The sequence below is a fragment of the Lycium ferocissimum genome, chromosome 7 (assembly GCF_029784015.1).
Source record: "Lycium ferocissimum isolate CSIRO_LF1 chromosome 7, AGI_CSIRO_Lferr_CH_V1, whole genome shotgun sequence".
In the NCBI taxonomy this organism is placed as follows: Eukaryota; Viridiplantae; Streptophyta; class Magnoliopsida; order Solanales; family Solanaceae; genus Lycium; species Lycium ferocissimum.
This window is the reverse complement of record NC_081348.1, coordinates 28,063,302-28,081,982: the sequence shown is the minus strand read 5'-3', so window position 1 is coordinate 28,081,982 and position 18,681 is coordinate 28,063,302. Positions and strand designations below refer to the sequence as shown.

At 33.6% G+C, this 18,681-nt stretch overlaps 3 protein-coding genes and 1 long non-coding RNA gene across 5 annotated transcripts; 2 read left to right on the top strand and 2 right to left on the bottom strand.

The window, feature by feature from the left end:
* Positions 1-345: 345 nt before the first annotated feature.
* LOC132062675 (uncharacterized) lies at positions 346-1,242 on the top strand. The gene is made up of 2 exons (XM_059455208.1): positions 346-729; positions 1,066-1,242. Exons 1-2 carry the CDS (start codon positions 418-420, stop codon positions 1,072-1,074), a joined length of 321 nt encoding a protein of 106 aa, XP_059311191.1. The 5' UTR covers positions 346-417; the 3' UTR covers positions 1,075-1,242.
* A 2,075-nt stretch (positions 1,243-3,317) lies between these two features.
* LOC132064150 (uclacyanin-3-like) lies at positions 3,318-4,801 on the bottom strand. The gene is made up of 2 exons (XM_059457044.1): positions 4,564-4,801; positions 3,318-3,913 (listed from the first exon to the last, which is right to left on the bottom strand). Exons 1-2 carry the CDS (start codon positions 4,721-4,723, stop codon positions 3,477-3,479), a joined length of 597 nt encoding a protein of 198 aa, XP_059313027.1. The 5' UTR covers positions 4,724-4,801; the 3' UTR covers positions 3,318-3,476.
* A 9,580-nt stretch (positions 4,802-14,381) lies between these two features.
* On the top strand, positions 14,382-16,377 carry LOC132064148 (flavanone 3-dioxygenase 3-like). Its single transcript, XM_059457043.1, has 3 exons — positions 14,382-14,645; positions 15,239-15,486; positions 15,600-16,377. Exons 1-3 carry the CDS (start codon positions 14,400-14,402, stop codon positions 16,171-16,173), a joined length of 1,068 nt encoding a protein of 355 aa, XP_059313026.1. The 5' UTR covers positions 14,382-14,399; the 3' UTR covers positions 16,174-16,377.
* Positions 15,515-18,093, bottom strand: LOC132064149 (uncharacterized). Of its 2 annotated transcripts, none has more exons than XR_009416510.1 (2): positions 17,851-18,093; positions 15,515-16,114 (listed from the first exon to the last, which is right to left on the bottom strand). It is a non-coding gene; the product is annotated as an uncharacterized LOC132064149 (long non-coding RNA). The 2 variants fall into 2 exon arrangements; XR_009416509.1 differs by having other exon boundaries at positions 15,515-16,067.
* Between the last annotated feature and the right edge of the window lie 588 nt (positions 18,094-18,681).

Sequence of the window (18,681 nt, the reverse complement as noted above, 5' to 3'; positions counted from 1 at the left end):
TAATTTATATGACATAGTTTAAATTTTGAAAGTCAAACAGTTTAATTTTGATCGTAAACTAGACAATAAATCCTTAAATTTTTTGAAATAAAATTACATATTTAAAAATCACGTAAAAAGTTTTGTAAATCACAATAATTGATAATCTAAAATATTTAAAAGGTGTAGAAAAGTAAGACTTGTTTGAATCTCAAAATTTTTGTAAGCCACAATAATTAATAATTTAAAATATTTAAAAGCTATATGAAAAAATTATGAATAAAGTAAGACTTGTTTGAACCTCAAATGATTCAAACAGATATCACGTAGATTGGGAGAGAGGGATGATTAGAGATAGCTCGTGCACACATGCAAGGGCTGACCTTTACATTTATATCCTTGTGACCTTGAGCTTTTAAGAGAGAGAGATAGAGAAAGATGGTGAGGCTAAGCAGAGGGGTGGTGGTTATGGCTATGGTAATAATAGTGGCTGCAATTCAAGTTTGTAGCCACCAGGCGGCCGCCGGCGTGTCGTGGGGGGAACCTTGCAGTGACGAGGCTAAAACGAAAATAGAAGGATGCATGAAGGAAGAGACTGTCGATAATATTGACAAATGCTGCTCTATTTTACACAGTGTTATTGATGATAGCTGCCCTTGTTGGGTTCACGCTAAGCTTACCGACAGAGCTCTTGCCATTCTCTATTTCATTTACTGTGACATTGCTCATCCATTATGCTCATCTGCTCAAGTAAGCTTCTTATATTACTCCTCCATCTTATATATCTTTATTACTCCCTCCGTCCCATTTTGTTTAAAGGTCGGCCAGTTTAAGGAGTCAAATAGTTTTTTCTTTAACTATCACTTTTCATATATTGTAAAATTATTAATTATGCAGACTTATAGTACTTTTTATATAATTTTTAAATATATAAATTTTATTATAAAATACTCGAAGAATCTACGTTTAAAACCCCCAAGCCGGTTAACCTTCAAACAAATTGGGACGGAGGGAGTATCTATATTCTACTTTTTACTAATCATAAATCATGTAGATCTAATACCTAATGTTGTGTTTTGGTTTCAGCCGATATGATCGACAAATATGAGGCGGTGGGAAGATAATGGGATAATATTAGTGGTTTTCCTTCTTCTAAAGCTAGCTATATGTCTTTGTCGATGTTAGTTCTTAATTTTCAAATATTATGTAATTTGTACCTTCTTGCTCTCAAGGAACTACGACATGGTTTCCATTTCCGTTTCAGTTTAAAAGATCCAGTGCATTTTGTACCCCTCTTGTTAAATATGCGGCGATAATCAGAGTTTAACTTCCGTGGCTTCGTGCACGATAGTGTATATAATTCGTTATTACTTTGAAATTAAGTTGATTAATAACAAGTAATTTGTCACGTACATATGATAATCGATATTGATATATGTTATTTAATACCTTGAAAAGTAAAATAAATAATTTGCTATAGCTAGTTAAAGCACACGATAAAATAATCCAACGTTTTGAAAAAAGTCCTTTTTTTTTTTTTGGGGGGGGGGGGGGGGGGGTGGAAGAAGTCCAGGAATAGTTAGGCAAATAGTTCTCATGTTCAAGGTTTATTGTCACAAGTCCACTGATGTTAATATTTTGGCCCCTCTTTCTTTTTTCTTGCTTCAAGCATTAATTAATTTTCTTAAAGCAAGGAACTCTAGCCGGCTAGATTTGGTGTTGGACGCTACTTGCACACCGAACTAGGTCTCTTCAACACGGAACTTATAAACACTATAGCATGATTTACAAAATACATTTGTTTTCAAGAAAATGAAATTACATATTTCTAGACTAGACGATCTCTATTACTTCAAAGTTTTTACTTCGGCTGAAATTTAAGAATTTTTTTTAGTTTATGGGCCGGTCGGTGTTAAAGTAGGCCCCAACGAGTCCAGCAAGTCAACCCACCAGCCCCTCCCGTACCCTTTGCCCTGCAAGTAATGCACAGTTTGGCCTTCAAATGGGCTAGTCTTTAATTTTTGTCTTTTAAAATCAAACTTATGTCTAATGGGATATAAGTTTTTAAGAAAAGAGCAGCCCAACCCACTTGACAGGTATAACATAACTATTGATATTATGATCCCTTTTGTTAACAATTCATAACTAATATTCCTCTAGGCATAAGTTCGATTTTGAAGGCCAAAGATTAAAAATCAGTCCATTTGAAGAGTAAAAATTAAAGACCAACACAAAATAGGGACAAAAGTGCTAATGCCCCTTCCCCTGCAGCCCCAGCCCCCTATGTGTTAAGTGAGTTGGTCCTTTTTAGTCTCAAGTGGGTAGAAAGAAGGGCAGCCCAACCCACTTGACAGGTATAATTTGGGCGAAGTGTACAACTATCCGTTTTTGAGGGCGGCATTTAATTTGCACGCGTTTTATAATTTTTTTTACGAGTTTCCCGCTTTGTTAACAATTCTGACGTAGGCGACTAAGGTTGAAAATTCACGTCCGATTTCAATCATACCTACTGAAGTGCATTTAAAAATCGCCCGTGAATTTGTTTTGCGAAGAAATTTTTTTTGTTCTTCGAATTTCATTAATTAAACACTCAAATCTACTCTAAATAAGCTCAAATTTGAAATACAAGTTCCATATACCATAAAGACTAGATCTCAATCACCAATTTGTCAAAACAATGACAAATTTAACAAACTCATTTAGCACCCTTTTAATTTTTTTCATGTTTTATATTGTGATTATCGTTATTAGTATTAGGAAAACTTAATCAATACATGATATTTTGGAAAGAAAACACAAAAGAAAATATGTTAAAATTATCTAAAATTTCATACTTATGTGTTGTGTTTCAGATAAATAAACAAGTTGCGAACAAGAAACATGCACTTTTGCCTGAAGTTACCTAAATACTAAGTATTGGTGTAAAATAAAACACACGACGGTAACTTGTTAAATGAGGCGACCAAAATAGAGCGCCCCATGAAATATTTACGTATAATTTGGAGTTGATTTGGATTAGCTTATAGCAAAAATGTGTTCAGAAATTTATTACGCAATAAGTTATATATCTGTCAGGATTTTTGACTAAATTGGGGCTATTCGTAAGGATTTGTGGACAATATTAGAGCATCTTTATTGCCTCTTATGTGAAACCTACTACCAAACAGTTCAAAGAGGTAATAAAGGCTCCTAAGCCATAGCAAACTACTCCTATCATTGTCCTAAAGGTAGTTGATTGCACGTTTGTATAAAAGATACTACTAATGATAAGGAGACAAACTTTTAAAATATTTTACTCTTCATCCAACAACTGACAGCTCCACAAACTAAATAAAAAGTGATGAAAAAATTACTTTATTCCTTACAATAATATGCACACAAAATTACTGCTCATGAACGACCATTAATTAAAAAAGTACAAAAATAACAGCTGAATTAACCCCGCTAGTAATAGGAAATAAAATCAATAATGATGCAAGTTAAGCACTGCCTCTCGCCTAGCACATGAACGCAAAGAAAGCTCCCAATACAACTGAAACTCCAACCATAAATTTGTTCATGCTGCCAAAAACTCCGGTCGCGCCATTTGGCGTTGTAGGGGATGACTTTGTGGGCGTGTTGACGACACTAGGAGTGCCGGTTGATGGAGTAGTTGGTGAGTCAGACTCGGAGGGAGTTGAAGGAGTAGTTGCAGGAGTTGAAGGAGTAGTTGGTGAGTTACTAGGGGTGGAGGTAGCTTTGACATTGACAGCCAATTTCATGCCAGTTTGACAATGACCAAAAGTAGGACAACTAAAGTACATTGGACCAGCCTTGGAAAGTTTGATAGTGGTCTTGCCATCACTGTGTGACTCGATGGCGTTTCCGGTGTTGCAGTTGTCATAGTCATCTTTGCTTATTACATCCACTCCATGGCTTCCACCATAGTTGAACTCTGATCATTCACCATGCAAATCAAATGTTTAGTAATTAGTAACAATGATGGTTAAGGCAATATTAGCGATTCAGATATGGAATGATCACACTAAGGTCTAAGTAACAAGAAATATCTAGTCTTCTATGATAAAAGTTACTAATAGTATTGCATCATGCACATATTTAGTTGACATTTAAACAGAGGATACTCTGTTTTTCCTCTCATAAATCTGTTTGTTTCCCAAATGCCAAAGAATAATAAGATTTCTTCTCTAAGATTAGAATTCTTTCTCAATCACAGCATATTATGTGCAATATATCTCTAAGGATTCCTTTTTCTTTTCACATAGGGGAAGTTTCTAGACTTGTTATTTATCTCAAACATTTAAAATTTGATCCCCACTCTTGGAAAATAGCCCTGCAATTATGTCTAATTGATAGACGATACCACTAAGGGATGTGGTAAGATGGTTGGAATTTCTCGATCCTCAATTCAAAAAGTCTCGGATTCCAAGTCTTAGGAGTAAAAATAAATTTTGATAAGGAGCACTTTATCTCTTTAATGAATCTACCTAACACTATAACACATATCCAAATTAATCGGACCTATATGTTTCAAATATTAATAAATGCCTAAAATTGAAAATTGATAGAAGTTGAAAGACTAACCAAGGGTGTCACCAACGTTGAAGGTTTCACCAGCTGCCCAAGTGGAGTAATCCCCGGACTGGCTCCACCCACCACTGCCTCCGACGATGTGGTTGGCGGCAAAAGCCACCGGAGAGGCAACAAGAAGAAAGAGGAGAGTTGCTACCGCTGACACTGCCATTACTTAATTAGATTTCTTTCAAATTAAACTTAACAAAATTGATCTTTAAGAGTAAAGAGAGAAGAAAGAAAAGGTACACATTTGGCAAATGATGTGAGCCCTGCTTATATAGAGAGTTTAAGGTTACGAAAACTTGGAATGTCATGTAGTTCAATGCTAGAAGTTACGTTTAAAAAAAAAAAAAAAAAAAAAACCGTTATTGCTTGTGAGATAATATTAAACATGGGATTTGGTGTTCTACTTTCCAATGTCTACCTAATATGTTAGGACATATTTGAATGTCATTCTCTATACTTTCGCTGACTTTGTGGCGTCTAAGTGTCGTGGCATTAACCCTTCATTTATCTAAACCTTGGAACTTAAGCTTTACAGCTTGGCTTTCTCGCTACGAAAACGATTTTGTTTCAGTCATTTAATCAAATATTTGACTCCAATAAAACATGGCGTTACACTTGAAGAGTATTCTTCGAGGAAAAGGCCACAGTATAATGCAGTGTGTATAACATACTTTTTAAAGAAAATTCATGTTTCTTTTTACATAATTTAACGGCGAAGTGAAGAATATGTTATTCGACAGACGACAAAGACAATTAATGAGTCACGAGTTTGACTCTTAGTGGTTTCTCTGTCCTGCAGGGTTAAGGCTCATGATATACTTTATACAAACATGGGAAGGTGTATTCTTGTTCCAAAGGGTATGTTTAAGCTGTTTTCAACTCAAGATAAGCAATAGCCAAGTTCAGGGTAATTAAAGTTACCAAAAAAATCAATCTATATTAAATAAATAAATTATGTCTAAGTTTAAGGGGTAGCGATATTATGCCTTAAGGTTGCCTTTAAACATGAAACCATCCACTAACAAGTAAGAAGCCAATAGCTATGCTAGTTATTGGTATTATTTACACACGACTTTTCATGATTTGAGAATATACTTAAAAAGGCGCCACCTAATTTGTAAAAAAAATTATCATCATGCAGAGAGTAGGTTTGGCACAATGAATAATATACACTTGAGAAAATTTGATAATGTATCTGCAGATAATGATTGTCATGTATATATTTGACTTGTCAATATAATCATTCCATTGTGTTGGTTGGGTTTGTTAATTGTTAGGCCATGCATTAGTTGTCCTCTAATCCAATCAGAGATAAACGCAGTTTAATTAGTCCAAGGAGCAGTTTGCATTTTCATTTTTTTTTTTTTTTTTTAGTTTTCCTGTTCTAATATATTTTTATTTTTTTGTATATTTGTAATGCCAACCAAGTGAAACACACGACTAATAATACGTTACTTCAACTTATGTTAATTATACGCCACCTTCCAGAATCTGGGTTACTTATAAATAGAAAAACTTGATGTCATACTAATTTTCGTGTATGAATCGTTCTCAATATAAAGTAATCAATTTCTAACCATTCAACTGACTAATCAATTTCTAACCATTCAACTAACTAATGTTAGTTCGAGATTAACTCTGGAAAAAATTTAAAAAAATACTCTCTCTGTCCCAATTTATGTGGCACTTTTCGCTTCCCGAACTTTGACAATCATTTTAAGATGTATTTTTTCATCAAATTGATATGAGAAAAGTTGCAATTTATAGTACTTTTCATATAGTTTTCAAATATATAAATTTTAATATTAAAATAATTAATCTAATCCAATTTAGCTTTAAAGTTTAATCAAATTGACTCTCGATAAGCGAAAAGTACCACATAAATTGGGACGGAGGGAGTATCTAGAGTTATGAAACTCTTTAACACTTTTTGACTTTATCATTCAGAAAAGCCAAAACATTGAAAGGTAAATCTTATTTTATTTCCTTGGAACAACTAGAATTCCAAAATTATTGCAGTGCAATGTTTGTTCTCACATTCCAAGAACTAGAACATTTCGATAGGTAGTTTAATATAGACATGATCCCAGAAGAACATGGAAATGGGTAGGTTTAGAATTGAATCTAATTTTTTTCTGATTGGAAATTTGGAATAGTTGAGAAAGTATTTTTTTTTTCTTTGGCTATAATTTAATGATTGACGATGAAGGAAAAATCTTAACATCCAAAGTTCGATGGAATAAACGTAGATGAAGGGAACTGTCGAGCTTTATCTCTCCACAAGTTAAATTCTAGTAAATTCTATTATTGAAAAACGAACATAAAGAGTATAATTGCTTTTTAAAGAAATAATTGATTAAGTATAAATTGATGTGAGAATACATATAAATTGGCTGTAGTCAATCGATAGAATTATATGTAGAAGACATATAACGAGTATCTAATGACAATCCTATCAAGCACGATATTAGCACTAAATCACATGAATTTATTATTGTTAGAATACATATACATATAAATAATTAACAGTGATTATGAAATAAAATTGTATGTAAAAGATATATATATTGTATTAATTGTATTAACTGACAATGGAATTTATCCCTCCATCTGCTATATTTCATATAACGGTGTTTGACAGGCATGGAGTTCAATAAAGAAAGAAAAATGGCATACGCTTATAATGTTCTTACAACTTATATTCTTGAACAGTCATGATATTTTTGTAGCTATAAAAGAATGTCATTAATGGTAAAATTAGTACAATAATCAATTTAGAGTTAAATTAAAGAGCTTCCAAATATAAAAATAAATTATTTATTTTGAAACGAAAAGAAAGCGTCATATAAAATGGAACTTATGTATTGGGTAAAATTGGGAACCTAAAAAGGATCCTAAAAGACGTGATGGCAAGTCTTTTGACCTGCGGCATGAAATCTGCAAAAATCCTTACGATGAAGAATGTTATATATATATAAAACAAATTGCCTTGCATTTTCTTTGAAACAAAAAGCTCTGATTCTTGAATTTCTTTGATATTTTATTTGTCTTGTTTTTTTGGGTGTGAGATGCACTTCTAAAATGTAATTAAGCTGAGCTGCTCTAGGACTGAGATACAACCTCAATTCTCCGAAAACCTTTGAATGATTTGATTTTTTATTTTTTTTTGTAATTATAAGTATTTCAAACTTTATAAAACAAGCACTTTTTTTAATTATTTTTTGTAGTGAATAGTGCTTGAAAGATTTCGTGAACCAGTTTTTTTTTTAGTGCAAGCACATAGGAACTATTCTATTGGATGCTAAACATAACTCTGGAAGGTCTGACATTAAATATTTAGCTTGGTTTTGGAAAAAAAAATGTATATTGTTTGCAGCATAATTGGCAGATAGAGCATTATTAAGGAAAGGTTTTGAAATATGAACAATTAAATATTAATTTTTTTTTTTTAAATTTGTTTTTATTACGTAAGGGGGCAGGGGAAGGGGATTACAATGTGGGGAGTCGAACCCTCACCAACAAGGTGAAAGTTCAGGTAGTCAACCAACTGAGCTACTAGATCCCTACAATTAAATTTAATATTAGTTGAGAAAATATGTTGTGTAATATTTCTATTACACAGGGGAGAAATAGATTCTAAAAAGCACATTATAAATGTCATAGAAACTGCAACACGTTTTTCCTTAAAAATAGACGTTAATTTGAAACTATACATGAAAGACGACTATTCAGCTACAAAACCATAATAACATGTCCTTTATGTCTACATATTCCAAAATATTGCTTCTGATTCAAAATAGAACCAATATAAATTATTACAACTATTATAACTTACTTGTAGATAACGTTCGGTTTGATAGAAAAGAAGAAGCCTGACTCAAGAACCTGAACATGTATAAAACATGTAGTAGTCTCTCTTTTTACTGATCCAACTACACCTTTCAAGAAGTCAAACTGAGGTAATCTTTTGAAAAATGTTTATTCGTACTTAATATTCATATCAAATCGATCAATAAATGCACAAGGTTTGCATTTAAATTGAACTTTTATCACCCAAAAGTGATTCATTAATATATTTCTCACTTTAGTTTATGATTTTTATCATTAAATTATTTGATTTGATGCAATAGTGTTGGTAAGTTTATGATGTCTCCTCCGATCCAAATCTATGGTCTATGGACCATCTACATTATAATGGAGCCTTATTTACAAGAACTCTACATTGAGGTTAAGCCGATATCGTTGCAAACAATTAGGGCCAGGGCCTTGAACCCAAAGGCTAGTGCGAGAAAATTGAGAAAATTCATACATAGCCACTTTTCAATTCGTGTAAAACCAAAAATAGTCATTGTTCTAGAGTTTCAGAATTCACAAGTGAAATTTCAGGATAATGTTCTGAAATTTTATTTGTGAAATTTGAAACTCTAGAATAATGTCCTGGACATTGGCTCCAAAAAGTAGCCACTGAGCATATTTCTCCAAAAAAGTTTGAGCTGTTACACTCACTCACCTTTGTAGCAGAGTAGTGGGGTCATATCTCTTTCATGACAATGGACGCATATTTGGTATAAATATGCATTTTCTAACCTTGTTTTCTTAACCTTTTGTACATAATTTGAGTCGAAGATAGTGAATTTTCATAGCCGATCATGCGCTTGCTGCCAAGAAGTGAATCGGTCCCTATACCAACACCAAATACATTAGTAAGAGAATGACTGACCTCATAAAACAATAATAAGAAATTTAGGCCCAAAAAGACATGTATAATTCAAAAAATTGAAGGATTTTGTGAAGAAAGCTAATTATGATGAATTACAGAATCTTCATGAACCATATCCATGTGCTCTCCCTTTCCCAAGGTTGTTATTCCAACCAGAAAAGTGTGCAATCCTTAAGATTTGAGGTCACACTGTTTTTGAATTTTCTTCAACTAAAGCAATCACTTGGAAGCTTGTAAATAACTACTTCAGTCACATTTTTTGTCCCTTGTGGAAATTTTGGATGTGATTTCTAACTAAAGCGATCACTTGGAAGCTTGTAACCACTAGCACTTCCTGACATATTAGTGATCATTCATAATTTGTCCCTATTGGATATTTCAGAATTTCACTCATTTATTTGTAGTTATATTCCTTTTTTCTCTTTCAGTTATTAAGAAAAAAAAAAAAGTATGTGCATTTCAATCCCCGGTTCTATTGCTTGATTTGCTTCACTTATGTAGGGAAAAGCTAGTAATGCCAAAGAAATCAATTTTCACATTCAACTACTTGAAAACGCTTAGGTTTGGCACACCCTACCATATTTAATCAATCTTCATTCACTGAATTCCGTTTTTCACTTGGGGACAGAAGATGCAATTAAAAATATGGGATATAGAAGTAAAAGTAAAGTTCGCCTTAATAAACATAATCAAAAGAACTAGAGGAAAAAAGGAGATTTACACAAACAGGATAATTTTACACCATTATTTTACTTTGATCCCATTAAAAAAATTCTGCACAAACAATCTTCACGCTAGAAGTTGGAGTTCAATACTTGAGGAATCACCGGAACACTTGTCTTGCCACAACTCATGGCGGATCGCCAGGATTTAGTACAAAAAATCCCGGCCGAGGTTTTTAAGGAACTTCGTCTACAATCTGAATTCAATTAAGAAAATAAATTAAGAAGAAAAAAAAAAAGGCGGTAGTGCTTTGTATGTAACTTTGTAGACTCTTTCTTTTTTTTTTTTTTTTTTTTTTTTAGTATTTGGAGGGAAAAACATGGTCCATTTATCTTTTACAATGAACACAGTCCATCTTTAGGGCCATGCTGATTCTCCAGCCCAATACTGAATTAGATCCAGTGGGTACAACCAGGGCATATTCCTCACTCCTATTTCCTTAATTTAATTTCTTTCTAGTCCAAGCTTCGTTCTTTAGTGAGGACCAGTCAAGACGTAGCCAATTAACAATGAAAGCAGAAATGGTACAAACACCAGTTACAATTTGAATTTAAAAAAAAAAAAAAAATCTACAAAAACTTTCTGTGTTTACCTCATGTGCTTTATATTGTCCAGTTCCCTACGTTTAAAGATAACGATCTCCTGTGAAATGAGTCATATAACAAAGAAATCAATTGTCGCGGACCATATAAAGTACCTGTAACAGAAAAATCATTTGAACATATAGAATTTACAGATCAAAATGCACTGTATCTAACCTGCAACCTAACAAAAACCTTTGCAATCAACTTGCCATCCCAGTTTTAAGGTTAGCATCAGTGCAATAAATGATGCAATCAGATGGTGACATACTACACCTTTCTGGTTGCTATTCCATAAATTTTGGGACTAACAAATAAAAAAAAAACTGTGGCAATCTTCCCATGAACATGGGAGCCCACAACCACCCAAGGCGGATTTAAAGCGAGTTTAATTTTAGTGATCAACCATACACACAAATATAATAAGATTAGGATAAATCTGAACATACTAATTCACAAACATATACATATAGCATGGGTGTATGTATGCATATATTTTGCGTTCGCATCCATCGTCAAACACAAGATTCCAGTTGTGTAGTATTCAGACCCGATAAATTCTTCGAAATTCAACTCTGCTGTTACAGGTAGAAATGTTCAAGGTAATTAAACAAAAACATCAAATGTGACTTAATTTGCTAGTATCAGTATTAGACACAACGAAAAATATTTGATTTGGTTTAGTATAAAAAAAAGAAAGGTTGAACCAAATTCTAACCAAGCCAACAATATACCGATAAATATATACTACATAAAAATAGATATTTTATGAATGTTCATATACATATATTTCATAATCTTTTGATTTAATGGACCTAGGTCCTATGTGGTTTTGGATTTTTTTCTGATAGTGATTGAAGAGTTTGTTTAAAGTTTAAAGAACCTTTGGTAATTAAGTTGATGCCGTCGTGTTAAATGAGTTATTGTAAGTATTGACATGTTCACTAGTCTTGATTAATTATTTTTCCGTCGGCGGAAATTTGTGAGTTTGTGTACTTGCTTCATTTTATTTCCTTTCTTTCAGTATTACTTTTTTTATTCTTCCTCTTTCATGGGAAACGGGACGAAGAGCGAAAGGATAAAAGAAATCATTATTGTGTGTAACATTGTGACACTGAAGTTACTATCTTTGTTAAAGAAGGAAATACAAAGTGAAGTGTTGCGAACTTACTTAAAAGGAGATTTTATAAATAACAAAAACATGTTCGGTCATGATTCGGATCATCTAATATTTTCACATTCGAAGTTTAGAGCGTTAACATTTAATTTAGAAGAGTTGAGCTGCACATATAGCCACTCTGAGGACCCTATTTAAAGCATAGTCAAAGTTCATAAGTTTTAAACAGTGTTTTAAAAGGCATTTTCGGGGCGAGCCCTGGGGCGATGGGTCGGGGCGAAAGTCTCCAAAGGCGTACGCCCAGCAATTCGGGGAGTAAGCCCGGGCATTTGGGGCGAGTTTTTATTGTTGGGGTGTGTGGCGTAAAAAACTTCTTCAAATTTAGAACGAAATTTGTTAAATAAGTCCTTAATATAATGCCCAAATTCTCAAAAGTCAATATGTAATTACTCAAATGTTTTAAAAAGGAACTAAAACATTAAATTTAAAAGTCAAGACCTTTTTTTATTGCTATAATGCCTAATATATATTCTTTTCCAATTATTTATCTTATCTTCTATCTCAAAAAAGTAACGAGCAGTCAGTTGTACTTGTAAGTAGCGTATAATAGATTGTTCTAATTAGTTTTTTTGTGAGGGTGAAGCATATATATATATATATAATAGATTGTTCTAATTAGTTTTTTTTTTTTGGGAGGTGGAGCATATATATATATCACTTATTTATAGTTTTCTTTAATTTTTTACGCTATTTCACTTATTTAAAATTGTTTATTATAATTATATCATTTTATAAAATACTAAAAATTAAAACCCCATGGGGCTTACGCCCCGTGCCTCGGGGCTGACGCTTCACTGAGGCATACGTAAAACGCCCCGCCTTACGCCCTCGCCTTTTAAAACAGTGGTTTTAATAAGTGTAGCCGCTTAAAGTCAGCCTCAAAGCATAGTTAAAGTTCATAAATTTTAATAAGTGTAGCCTCTTCAAAGTCAACCTCAGACTCGCTGAAGTTTAAAACTTCAGATATACGAATCTTATGTTGTTATCTGAAGTTTCACGTTTTGCTTGAAATTTTTTCTAAAGTTTCACCCGAATGCCTAAAGTTTTTGTGCGCAGTGTCACCGAAATGACTGAAGTTGACGACATTTCCTTCTTCGTTCTTAAACTTCTTCAGCTTCACTTTCGATCCAAACCTCCTCAAATCGGCTCAAAAGCTTCCAAAGTTCGAATCTAGCTTCACCCAACTAATTATTTCAACAAGTTTTAACAATACTCAAACAATATATTTTTAACACATTTTGAATTCAACCATCAACAAAGGTGGTCCTAATTTCTCCTTCTCAGGCTCAAGTCACAAACAACAAAAGAATATCATCAGTTCAACCTACGAATTTTCAGCTTCAAAACGAAATATAAACTTCAATGCTTCGAACCAAAGCGCACCGTGAGTTTTTTATGGAGTTTTTTGTAGAATCCAACCAGCGAATTAACTTTTTAATCACTATTTAAGCTTCAAATCAGTGCAATAAACAAGGAATTATACAACTAAGAAAAACGGTGAAGGAGCACGCAAGCTTTTGTCTGAAATTTGCCAACACTTGCTACAAGCTAAATATAAAAACTGAATTTAACTTAAATAGCAAGGTGGAAATTGGTCAACACAATTTTACGGTTACAGGAGTGCATTCCATGAAAAATTCCAACTATTTGTGCGATCATGCTTCAAGGACGGTCTAATATCCTATTTGAAATTTTCATCATTTCCCTTTGTATACAATAGAAAATAACGTAACGTCAGTAACTTGTTTATATCGTACCAACGCGACCAGTGGCGGAGCCGCATAGAGCTGAGGATGTTCATCCGAACCCTCCCGGTGAAAAAAAATATTATTTTTACAAGGTTAAAATTATTTTTTTTATATATATATAGTAGATGTTGGACCTCCTTAGGCTTCTTCGTATGTTTACTTTTTTAAATTTTGAACCCCCTCAAATAGAATTCTGGCTCCGCCACTGAACGCGACACCTAGTAGCAGTATCTTTTTCATTTGTATCACAAAGTAAAGAGATAAGGAGGGGTAAAAAAGGAAAGAAAAACTGACATAAGTTGAAAACGAGAAAAATGATTAAACATTTATTTATTTTAATTTGTATTATATTTAACAAACCAATATAATTTGACTCAAATAAAACCATGAACCAAAAAAAAAAAAAAAATCAAGACTCCGAAGTCCAGAGTGCTTACATCCGCAACAAAGGCAAATGACAAGCATACGTACCCCACGTTAAAATATCTGGATAACCAATCTCTCTCATGGCGCGTGGGCTCACACCCACCTGAATCTAACACTGTCTCTGTCTTCAATTACATTCTGGATTTTTTTTCCCCACCATATCCTGGATCAACTTGTGAAACTAACAAATTACCATCATCTGGTATTTCCAGCCTCCAAAAATAATAATAATAAACAATATTCATCGTATGACAAATCATGTAATTATGAGCATAACGCCCGCCAGGTATACACTTTTATCCATCGCTTATAGTCATGGTATCATCACATAACTACACATATTCATTGCATATCTGGATAAATTATTTTAAACAGTAAAACAAAAAAATCTTTCATATTTTTCTGCTTATAAATAGGGAGACTTTAAGTTGTATTTGAAAACATAAGAAAAAAGGACGTAATAAATGGATACAATGAAAGAGAGCTCAGCTTCACCAAATGGTTCATTTACTAGTGTCATGACACATATTGAAGAGGGACTAACCTATGTACCCAAATGTTACATTCTTCCACCATCCCTACGCCCTGATGGAACCCTGTCTAGTACAGGCCTGCCAATTGTGGATCTATCCTTTCTCCGAGACCCTCTCCTTAGGCCTCGAATAATCCAGGATGTACATCTGGCTTGCAAGGAACTAGGTTTCTTCCAGGTACTTATTGTCATGTCATGTCACCAGCAATAATGTACTAGAATGATATAGTTTTATCTTATTTTGTTACGTTAGTATACGTAAAGTTCCTCATGCTGATACAATTCAAGGAAGAACAATATGCACCCACCAAGATGTCAGTGTCCCCAAAAGTAGATAAGTACTAAGCATCTGTAAATCAAGAAACAGAGAGGCATCTAGGATTTGAAGTTTGTGGGTTCCTATAATGATTTCAAGTTAATACATAATCATAATTGGGTTCACAGTAAAATATTTATAGATATTTAGTGAATTTCTTAATACAGATACGAGTCCCAGAAGCTCACGGGTTCACGTGAACCCAAAACTTATAAGCTAGGTCCGCCCCTGTCAAGAAAAAGAGACGTCGTCATGCAGCAAGCATGGTGCATTAGGGTTCTAGGCTTTATCTCCTCCTCTCTTCCCATTATTTGCAGTTCTAAGCATGGTTCTAGGGTTCTAGATTTCAGATACATAGCGGTTTAATCGGTTTAATAGGAAAGAGAATAAGACGTTCTTTACTAATTCAAGCTGGACGTAAACTAACCGCATGCATGCAATAAATGACTTTGCAGGTAGTCAACCATGGAATTCCATTGTCAGTCATGAAAGATGCGTTAGATGCTGCGACTGAGTTCTTCGATTTACCAAATGAAGAGAAAATGCATCTCTTGTCTTCAAATGTTCATGATCCCGTAAGGTACAATACCAGTCTAAATGATGTCAAAGACAAAGTATCCTTTTGGAGAGACTTCCTCAAGCACTATGCAAATCCAGTCTCAAATTGGATGGATTTGTGGCCATCAAATCCCACATGTTACAAGTAAGACTTGCATTCTTTACTGCATATGTTTCATCTGAAAGATTTCTGATTCATATCTTCTCATTGTTCAAGAATAATATAATTTCGAGAGCCTAAAGCAGTTATTCATGCAGGGAGAAAATGGGAAATTACACAAAGGCAGCACAAAAGTTGCAGGAAGAACTCATGGAAGTGATATTTGAGAGCTTAGGACTAAACCCTAATTACTTACATGAAGACATTGCCGAAGGCTCCCAGGTCATGGCCGTTAATTGCTATCCAGCATGTCCTGAGCCAGCTCTTACACTAGGCTTGCCACCACACACAGATTATGCTTTGATATCCATCATTCTTCAAAATCATCAGGGCTTGCAAATAATGGACCGAGATGAAAAGTGGCATCCAGTTCCATTCATTGAAGGAGCCCTCATTGTTCAGATGGGAGATCACATGGAAGTATTGAGCAATGGTCGATACAAAGGTGTTGTCCACCGAGCAACAGTTAACTCAGAGAAAGAGCGCCTCTCCATTGCGAGCCTTCACAGTCTAGCTTTAGGTAAGAAAGTTAGGCCTGCACCAACGCTTGTGGATGAACAACATATCTTGTCCTACAAAGAAGGAGGATTCAGTGATTTCCTTGACTTCATTTCTGGAGAAGATATTGTGGAAGCAAAGTACATAGACAAATTAAAAATAAATCCCTGCTGATTATAGTACATGGACAGCAGAGCAGGAAATACTGGAATTCTCATTTTTACACCCGTAAAACCCCACATCGTACAATCTGTGTTTGTGGTTGTTAAAATCCAAAGGCATATAACCAGTAGCCATCTTTCCTATCTACTTTGTTATCATTGATCAGAGGCTCTTCTTTCTTCAAGGTTTTTTTTTTTTTTTTTTTTTTTTTTTTTTGGTCGTTAAACAAGGGCTCTTCTTTCTTCATGCTAGGAGGCCTCACTGTAAGAATCAAATTGGAACGGATTTACTAGCCACTTCATCTTAATTAAGGATCCATAATTTTTGCACCACCTACAAATTAAAATGCATCGTCAGGATCTTCAATAGATCCAATGTGGTTTATCTCAGTTAGCTAATATCACAGACTTCAGCAGATACAAGCCAGCAACTGGAAATTCAAATAGCTTCCAAATCAAAAAGTATTTATAGCATTCAGCACATTTCTCCCAGTTTAAGCCAAATGTAGGTCATACCACAAGTTTAGAACTCGAGCCACATTCATCACTGGTAGACGCACTTATTGGGAGCATGTGCTCTCACACAAGGTTGGTAAATTGACTCAAAGAATTAGTTAAGACATTAATCCTTCAAAGAACATTATACTGATTTACAACCGAAACCATATACAACAAAAATCGCCTTCCAACAATATATTCTGTAACTATAGCAGAAATAGCAAGCATAACAACTGCTCTGATATAAATATTATTTTGTTCTTTCTGGTTTTGTGTTGAGAAGTTTCGACTGTAAGCTAAAAGGGAAGCATGGCTTCAAAGTCAAGTACCACCAAGACTTGAACAGTTGTCTCAGCTAGGATTTGAGCCTGAGAACTCATGGTTCTCAATCCACATAATTGATTTCTAATTGCACTAAATGGCTAATCATCACCTTTGTTAATCAGATGACTTGGCGATACTTTCCACTTCCTAAAAGGTTGTTTCCATGCATCATTACAATCGGTTGTTAATGTTTCTCTATATGAAAACTTGCAGTTTGTTTATCTTAATTACTTCCAATAATTCCTTATATCTATACATGACATATAAGATTTAGTCATCGTTAGTTCATAACTCAAGCTGATAATACACTTTTTTCCTTCATAGAGTGACAGGTTATCCTCCTTTGAAAATAAGCATGAAATATCCTCATATCTCGTTTAATAATTAAAAACATCATCTTTGTCCTATATTTTCTTAAAGAGAAATTTGACGTTGATAATTAATATAGATGGCAGAATTTTCCTCCCTTTTAGGCATTGTTTGACCCCAACTTCCTTTTTTGTCCTGTGTAAAAAATTTCCAAAGAGGATAACAAGTATTCACTTTCCTCCTCGATCTAACTAAGTATTTCTAATTTCTTCAGCACTGAAGCCTACAAAATTCAGTTTATGCCGCAATTTTAAGTATTTAAACGAAATTATCCCAATTTATTCAGTATTATAAATTAGTTACTAAAACAAAATCAGCTACATGAAGTTTATGCCAAACCGTTTGCTTATAATCTCAAAATATATGAATAACAACAAATAAAAGTTGTAGATTGACATGAATCTCGCTATAATTAGTAAAGACTTTTTTACACACAAAACAAAAAAAATTAGAGAAAAAACCAACAGATTCAAGGCAAAAAAGCGCGGGAAACACTTACAAAGGGAAGTGAAAAATAGAAACTCTCAGCCTTTTATACGTTTCTGTGTCCCTACCGCTAAGCCTCTTCTCCATTGAAGTTGTGATTTTCAATTTTCTTCCCAGGGGAATTTCAGGGAGAGGGGTGGACTGATTTTCTACGCCGCGGCTCTACCGATTTTGGGTTCCTTAGTTTGCCACGTGTTTCTATCTGACGACTCACAAATTAAAAGCTTTCGTAGTACCTTTTGAGTGTTTTCCAAAGACCAATTAATAATTTATTTTCATGGAGTGTGGGTCAAATACGGGTTTTTTTTAAAAATTAAAAAAAAGTCCTAATCTTTTCAAAAACTATTTCTCAAGTTGCAGTACATTGTATTCCGGTCAACGATGTTCAATTAAATTTTATTCTCTGCTTATTTTATTTTTTTTAAATGAATTTATGTTTCTTTTACAATAAATCAACTTCCCATTAAGAAAAGAAAATAAAACATTTGGCGTAAATTTGAACAAGCGCGGAGCACAATAAAAATTCAATTCAGTAGGTTTGAACTAATTCTTATATTTTGTATTGAGAAATTTATTTATTATATATAAAAAACTTAATCAAAATAAATAAGTACAAAGAATTATGATTAAGAACTAATAAAATTAAAATACTGAATTTGTTTCTGTCAATGCCAAACTTGATCATTTCATTGATCCATCCCATCTCAAAAACATTTACGTTTTGTCAAATTAATGCTTCTAACTTGTTCTAAAACCCACTTTATATATCAAAATTTCATTAACTATTAGTAATATATTTCATTTCGCATTTAGAAACTATAAAAAAATGACAGAAAGGGAAAGA